The sequence below is a fragment of the Sinocyclocheilus anshuiensis genome, unplaced genomic scaffold (assembly GCF_001515605.1).
Source record: "Sinocyclocheilus anshuiensis isolate Anshui unplaced genomic scaffold, SAMN03320099.WGS_v1.1 scaffold164, whole genome shotgun sequence".
Classification (NCBI taxonomy): Eukaryota; Metazoa; Chordata; class Actinopteri; order Cypriniformes; family Cyprinidae; genus Sinocyclocheilus; species Sinocyclocheilus anshuiensis.
In genome coordinates, this window is record NW_015557128.1 from 238,402 (window position 1) to 246,454 (window position 8,053).

Here is an 8,053-nt window from a genome sequence, read left to right on the forward strand (position 1 = left end):
CTTCTGGGTAGTAACCCAACCGCTGGGTCAAAACAACCCAATTGCTGGGTTTGTCCCTATTTTACCCAGCACTGTGCTGTGTTTAACCCAGCATTTTTTAGAGTGTAGCAGCCAGCACTCAAACAAACACCAGATGGCGCAACAATAACAAACTAACGTTACTCAATGAAGGGAAAATGACCGACCGCACATCGGGTCTATAACCAACAGTGTTGCGGAAAGTTACTTTTAAAAGTAATGCATTACAATATTGCGTTACTCCATTAAAAAGTAACTAATTACGTTACTTTGTTACTTTTTGTGGAAAGTAATGCGTTACGTTACTTTTGCGTTACTTTTACAATCTGGACAGGGCTTGCTTGTTTGTTTTTAAAATAAAAAAGTTATATTTTTGGCAAATATAAAAGCCTTTTCACCTTGTAAATAAAAAAGTAATGCGTTACTTTACTAGTTACTTGAAAAAAAGTAATCTGATTACGTAACTCGCGTTACTTGTAATGCGTTACCCACAACACTGATAACCAATAAACACTTCGCCTTTTGAGGGAAAATAAAATTCATACTTAGGAACACTAAATTAATTTCTTATGTATGCCAAGAACAGTTTAGGTAATTTCATGCTGCTATTTTGTAGTTGTGACTACGACGCGTTTATCTGACGCCACTTCCTGTTTAACTGCTGATGTTCCGGGCGCGGATTTTTGAAAACAACAAGAATACATTTGCGTTTATATTCACGCCATAAAACGGGTTAGTGATTTAAATCTTCTTTCCGACTATTAAAACAACATTTAATCAATATTATTTTGGTTTCAGTGCCTAGAAATGAAGAAAAAGACATCGCACTGAAACATTATATCTAAACAGCAAAAACAACAACTGTAACGTTACGCTATATTGGTTGTCCGTTAAACATGGATATTAGTATGTCGTGTATATAATGCATATATCACTTTATCGTAAGGTTATGTTATATTAGAGTAGATAATGTGTAATAATATGCAGTAAACACACCCTGAGTCTGGTGTAGTAACGGTAGTAACTGTCATTGTGTTGTTCGGATGGTTTTGCAGCTCAGTATGGCATCTATCAGAGACTATAATGTTGTGGAGCAGTTCAACAGCAGACTGGAGGAGATCAGGACCAAACTGCTGGACCAGGCCATGGGAGAGCTGCTCAATGACAGGGTGGCAGAACTCTGTCAGGAACACAGGCAGTACATGAAGTCCGTCTTGGGTAAGAGATGCACAGACTCGTTTTGTGGGTTTGGGTTGAACGTGCAAGTGTTATTGTTAATATACATTTTAACAAGACTATCTGTTGAATAGAAAGCATAAGCAAAGTAGGACATTTAAGCTTAATCATCTGTCATTATGATCCATCTGCATTTAAAACTGATGGGTGAAATGGTGAAAAAAAATTGTGATATATTTAACCATTTAAATATAGTTTGGTCTGATTTTTTTTATTTTTTAGCTATTAATTTTTTTATTTGAATGATAGCTTTGAACCAATTCGTTTGTATCAGTTTCAACTGATTCACAGAAACTAAAAAGTGCATTAAAATCATTATGATATTTGCAATTCTGCTTTTTATGGAAGCTTGTTTATGCCACAGGATTAAAAAAAGAAATGTTCTCTCTCTCTCTCTCTGAATTCTGAGTTTACATCTTGCAAATCTTTTTTTTTTTTCTGCTATGGAATACCAAATAAAAATGTAAATATGAAAAATATATGGAATACCATCTCAAAATTCTGACTTTTCTGATAATTTCTGATATAAACTCAGAATTGTGAAATAAGAAATTAAGAATTCAAGAAAAAAAAAAGTCTGAATTGTGAAATAAAAACCATAATTGTGAGGAAAATAGTAAGAATTGTGAGATTTAAAAAGTCCCAGTTACCTTTTTTTAATCTTTTATCCGGTGATGGAAACAAGCTTCCGTAGTAAAAAATAAATAAAAATTATTTTGTATTGAAAGAAAAATTAATGTGAATATTTCAAGTTGCCCAGGAAATAATTTCTTTCTTTCTTTCTACATAGGTACTTGTTTTAAGAAATGCAAGGAGGATGAAAACATGTTTGACATGATACAAACATTCAAAGAAGGTGAGAAGTTGATCGGCACACTTGCTTGACATTTTTTTTAATAACAGCAATTTAATATTGTGTGCTGTCTTGATTTGTCAGATGAATGACTGCCAGGATATTTCCTTTCTTTTGTGTTAGATTTGAAAGAGGAAACATCTTCACTGAAAGAGAAGAGTGCTGAACATCTTGAGGTGGTGTCAGCGATTGAAGACAAAGAGCATCACAAGGCGCTCTTATTCCAGAGAATCGAGAAGCTCAAGAAGGATCAGGCCAAACACAGGGAATGTGAGTAGGCCTATCTTTCCTCCCATGCGGCTTTATGTTAATGTGTAATGGATTACACTTAAAGAGAGGTAGAGAGAGTGATCCATTACAGATAAGTGATTTATGAAACACTTTGTGAATCATTTCTACTAAATCATTGAAAAGAAATACAAGGATGATTCATTCGTGAATTATTAACTATAAATATCTCTGAATTAAATGCTGGATTTCCGGTAAACAAATAGAATATTAAGTTCTATTTATTCATATTTGTTCATTAATTTTGCCACATGGACTCTTTATTTTCTGAATACGACTGTTAGGTGACAGACAGACACTGTGGACAGGTTTATTGTTGCTTTCTATTCAAACTGATGTCACTAATGCTTGTTTACTACATTTTTATAGTGATTCAGTCACAAAATAAAGCCAACAAGGACAGACTGAAAAATCTGAACATATGTAAAGACATCTTTCAGAAACACCTCAGTCTTGAGATCAGAAAAATCCAAGGTAAAGACTTTGTGTTTAACTATAACATACAGTATGACTGAAGTATGTAGTTTTCTTCCCCCTTTCATTATGCATTAGATACATCATTCAAACAGAGTGAGGTCTGAGACCACATTGAAAATCTGTGATTTTCTTTAATTTAAACCTTGAAATGAACAAAGTTTTTGGATTTTGAAAATGATTTGGCACTATTTCTAGGTCGGTAATCAAATGTAAGCATTTTCAATTGAACTTTTCACTCAAATTGTTGTTCCTGATTATACAATTTAAAAAATAAAAGCTTTTTTTTTTTTTACTAGTGGTAACAAACTTGAGATAAGGTTTGCTTGTGTATCATGAACATCTCTGTTTATTTGCAGGTGAGAAGCTGCAGTTTGTCTTCAGGAACATCAGTCGTAAAGATCCAGACATGGTCCATACGTTCCTCCTACAGCTCGATGCAGAGGGCGTTTACCACAGTAAGTGCTCATCTTCTGATCTCTTTATTATCTTTGATTTTTGTAAAAAAAAAAAAAACACTAGTTACCATAAAGAAATTAAGTACTGTTAAATTACACCTTGGATGTTTTTCGTCACGCATTTGATTAGACTCATTGATAAATATGAATATTAATTTTATAATTTAATGATAAATGGTAAATTAGGCATTACAAAACTTAAACTACAGTTCAAAAGTTTGTGGTCAGTAAGATATTTTTGATGTTTTTGAAAAGTCTCACCAAGGCTGCATTTATTTCATAAAAACACTGTAAGAACAGTAATATTGTAAAATATTTTTACAGTTTAAAATAACTGTTTTTTATTAAAATATCTTTTAAAATGTAATTTATTCCTGTGATCAAAGCTGAATTTTCAGTGTCATTACTCCAGTCTTCAGTGTCACATGATTCTTCAGAAATCATTCAAATATGCTGATTTGCTGCTCAAGAAACATTTTTCATCATTATCAATGTTGAAATCAGTTGTGCTGCTTAACGCTTTTGTGGAAACCAAGATACTTTTTTTTCAGGATTCTTTGATGAATACAGAGACATCTTTTATTTGAAATAGAAATCTTTTGTAACATTAATATAAATGTCTGTACTGTTACTTTTGATCAATATAATGCATCATTGCTGAATAAAACTATTTTTATTTTTTTTAATCTTACTGACCCCTGAATGACTGACCCAACTGAAGTACTGAATAACATGATCATATTTTCCCCTCAGTTGTCTCCTGTGACCCTCCTCTGGAGAAAATGGCACATCTAGAGCGCAGACTGCAGGAGACCAATAACTTTCCCGCCTTCCTTGCAAACGTCCGGAGAGAGTTTGTGGCACTTCACAGTGGCGCAAAGACAGCCTGACTGACGAACAAAAGCCGATTTTTCATTTCAGATCCATTTAAAACGGTCAGAGACCCAGACACCGTTTTTATAGACGTTTAGCACATACAGTATATTGAGCTTTTATTTACCTAAACCATCAGTAATTACTTAATATGAAATATTTCATTGTTTCAGTTCTTTGTATATTCATTGATTTGTAATTTTAGCAATAAAAATTTATACAAGTCATAAAATAAACAAAACAAAAGTTTTAAAGTGCTTTTACATTTTTTTTAGTTTTATACTACAGTGACTAAAAGGTCTAAAACATTTGCATTGCATGTAAATTTCTTTTTTTACAATAAAGTTAATAATGGATTTAATTTATCGGCTTCCTTTCATGAAAAAAACAGAAAACGTGAAATTTTTTAATTATCTTTTCTAGACCTTATGGACATTTTCGTAGCAAATACATTTATGCTCTGCTCTAAAACATTTAATCGGCTAGATATTGCTCGTCAACTACTCAAGTCATACTAATGCATGATTTGTGAGTGAATTGTTCTTTTGAGTCAATGATTCAGATGAATCTGATTTTATCCATTGAATTTTTTAATTTAAAGTCCTTTTTCCAGTAATCGCATAAAGTGTGTTTAACCCTACAGCACGAATGAATCATGACTCAGTGGCGTCGAGGTCAGTGACCTTTTCCATCACATGCTCTTTTGAAGCTAAGCTTCAGATGACTTCATCTCAGTGAAAACAGGCAGCTCTTCCACATACGTGGATGGGAAATGTCCTCTCTGTCCGTTCAGCTCACCGAACCACCAGCCCGTGTCGTCCTTCTGAAAGATATCCAGTACGTCTCCTGCCAGATTGAAGAGGGAGAGTCAACAGAAAGCAGGTGCTGAGGGATGATATATTAAGATGAACTACCATATTACCTTCATTAATGTTTAACTCATCCTCTCTTTCTGACGTAAAGCTGTATAAAGCCTTGCATCTGCCGATTGAGCAGAATTCTGAGCCTGTTTAGGGAATTTAACACAAAAATGAAATCAGGAGTTTGTGTGTTCATAAAATAAAGGTAAACATGTTTTGCTTGCTGTTTACCTGTATCCTCTTCAGATTCAGACATGCTTCCGTTAACCGGGCCGCTCTGTTGCTCGTCTGTGTTATGCGTGACATCGGTCGTCTCAGGCGAGGGCTCTTCACTTGTCGTATCAGGGCTTTGGTTGGTCAGCGCACTCTTATTGATCACGGAGCTCCTCATGGACTGACGTGATCTGAACGGAGTCTTTTTGATCCTCACCGGTCGAGAAAGCTGCACAACGCTGTGCTCACAGTCCTGGAGCAAAACCAGAGAGAGGTCATGCAACATTTAGATGTTTTTTTTACCTCTAAATTAGGCTTATTAATTGCGATACTGTCTCTCTTCACCCTGCAGCCTTGGGGAAACCCATATATTATAGTCTAAAAAGTGTAGGCTTTTTAAAAGCAACAGCATAAACGAAACATCATGCTAAACTAGTGATGACCTAGTTTCTCAATTAACTCATGTTTACATCCTTTTCCTGTCCTGGATTCATCAAGATTTACATGTTTAATGGAGGTTTTAAATGATAGGATCAACCGAATCAACCAAGGATGATTTAAGGGAGTTTCTTTTGACACTAGAGACACTAACCATATTTATTAATTTTTTTAAAAGAAATGTTTTATCAGTCCCCCTGCAGTACCTACACAGACTCCTCAGTTTTTTGTTCAACGTTTGTTTGTGTGAACTTTTGAAATGTGAACTTAAAAGGCATTATGATAAAGTTACTAAAAAATATATATATATATATATATATATTTTAATTTGTTCCTCCTAAATGTTTGCACTTAAAATGCATGCTGATAATAATTTTACTAAAATGAAATAAATAAAATTAGTTACTCCAAAAAGTTTGCACTTAAAATGCATGCTGATAATAATTTTACTAAAATGAAATAAAATTAGTTACTCCAAAAGGTTTGCATTTAAAATGCATGCTGATACTATATATATATATATATATATATATATATATATATATATGTGTATGTGTGTGTGCGTGAGATTTTCGGGCAACCTCACCTTTTCTTTCCATTTAGTGATGCTGTCCCTGAATCGATGTCTTGATTTCGGCTTGCCCTCTATCTCCGCCAGACTGTGAGTCAGTTTGCAATGCGTCGCTTCCAAAAGGTCCAGTTTGAGGATGGCCTACCGGGAGAGAGCAGTCAGTATTTAGTTTGTTAAAACCTTTTTGTTAAATAGCCTTACATTTTTGATAAAATATTTAAATGGATAAAATTTACATTTCATTTAAACTTGTTTTTTTTTTAATTTGAAGCAAAGCAAAGTTATGATTAAAATTCAACAGAACATTGGTATGAAATGTAAGATCTGACCTCATCCAGTAACTGTTCCGTTTCCTCCAAGTTGTTTTGATTGGAGAAGTTTGGTTGTTCTCTATATACTTTCACCATTTTCTCAGTGTTGAGCTAAATGTCATATAATGAACAATATAAACAGGACAAAACCACCTAATAAGATCTCTGAGGAATAAAAGAGTTCTATTTAAAGCGGGTCATATCATACTTTTTTTAATTCAGTTCCCTGTGGTCTAAAGTAGTTTTTCATGAACTTCCTACCGCTTTTACTCTGATTAGTTCTTCTGGTATTTAGGAATAACAGTATCCGTCCTGTTTCTTCCTTTTTATCTTAATGTGCCCTGACAGGCAGATTTCTGGACACCAAAAAGTGCCTTTGACGTGTTCCTTCAACTCAGATGTTGAAGGAAAATGTGATTCCTCATGATATGACCCTTTTAAATCACATACGCTCAGCTCTGAAACACAGTATCTACAAGATCTAAACCTTCTCTGTCGCTTTTTGTTTTCGTGATGCAGTCCTCCAGACTGAAGTTTGGCCCTGATGGTATCTTTCCTTCTGTCTTTCCCCATGACTGTTTTTCCTTCTTCCTCCTGCACAAACGTACACACACAAACAGCAACCCATTTCATATCAATTCCTGCAACACAAACAAATTTGTGTTGTAAACTCAAAGACTTACAAAGTAGTCAGCCATGAGAAATTCAGCTTTGTTGTCATCCGCCGTAGCACTGACATCCTCGAGCAGCAATTGAATGTCCTTCTCCACATCAACTTTGCGTACGGCCTGCTCGATCTGTTTGTGACTCTATTAGCAAAAACATTCAGCAAATGCAAATCAACCAGTAAGACTGACCTGAAAGTCAGTCTAATCGCTTCAAGAAATGATCAAATAAAAGACATCATTGCTAGGTTTAAATGAACCTTCATTTGAGCTTTTTATTTTTTTTTTCACATTAAATTGAAAATGCTTAAAGTCTTGCCTTTTTAAATTGAATTTGAATTAAGGTGTGTTGCAGAAAATTCTTTAAAGGGGTCATCGGATGCTACATGCACTTTTACAAGTTGTTTGAACTGAAATGTGGGTTGGCAGTGTGTGTACACAACCACCCTAAAATGATAAAAATCCACCCAGTGTTTTTTTTTTTAAATGTGGTTAAATGTTTTCCCCTCTCTCAAATCAAGCCTGACGTCACACAGACAGGCCACTCCCACAATAGTTTGATTGACAGTAGCGTTTCAGCACAGACTGGACTGGTGTCTTACCTTAGCATTTACTCCCGACATCTGAGCCACTGAAGACGGAGTGGATTACGTTTGTTTTTGAAGGGAATGCGCCCCCGATTTACATAAATGCGTCTGTTCGCGCGAATCATTCGTGACCCAGCCTCATCTACAGAAGAAGTGAGTATAATGTTTTGTAATGAATCTTTGCAAATCGCCTTTCCTAATAATGTGC

At 34.7% G+C, this 8,053-nt stretch overlaps 1 protein-coding gene and 1 pseudogene across 1 annotated transcript; one reads left to right on the forward strand and one right to left on the reverse strand.

The window, feature by feature from the left end:
- The first annotated feature begins 642 nt into the window (after nt 1–642).
- Nucleotides 643–4,358, forward strand: spc25 (SPC25 component of NDC80 kinetochore complex). Its single transcript, XM_016472976.1, has 7 exons — nt 643–750; nt 1,074–1,236; nt 2,045–2,110; nt 2,231–2,377; nt 2,765–2,869; nt 3,229–3,327; nt 4,081–4,358. Exons 2-7 carry the CDS (start codon nt 1,080–1,082, stop codon nt 4,215–4,217), a joined length of 711 nt encoding a protein of 236 aa, XP_016328462.1. The 5' UTR covers nt 643–750; nt 1,074–1,079; the 3' UTR covers nt 4,218–4,358.
- A 513-nt stretch (nt 4,359–4,871) lies between these two features.
- The window catches only part of LOC107677910 (nostrin-like), an 8,219-nt pseudogene continuing 5,037 nt past the window's right edge, over nt 4,872–8,053 (reverse strand).

Excerpts from the sequence above, each read along its gene's own strand:
- spc25 (XM_016472976.1), top strand. The coding sequence starts at position 1,080 with ATGGCATCTATCAGAGACTATAATGTTGTGGAGCAGTTCAACAGCAGA. Across the intron at positions 2,111-2,230 it reads GATACAAACATTCAAAGAAG|ATTTGAAAGAGGAAACATCT; the intron begins GTGAGAAGTTGA and ends CTTTTGTGTTAG. Across the intron at positions 2,870-3,228 it reads TGAGATCAGAAAAATCCAAG|GTGAGAAGCTGCAGTTTGTC; the intron begins GTAAAGACTTTG and ends GTTTATTTGCAG.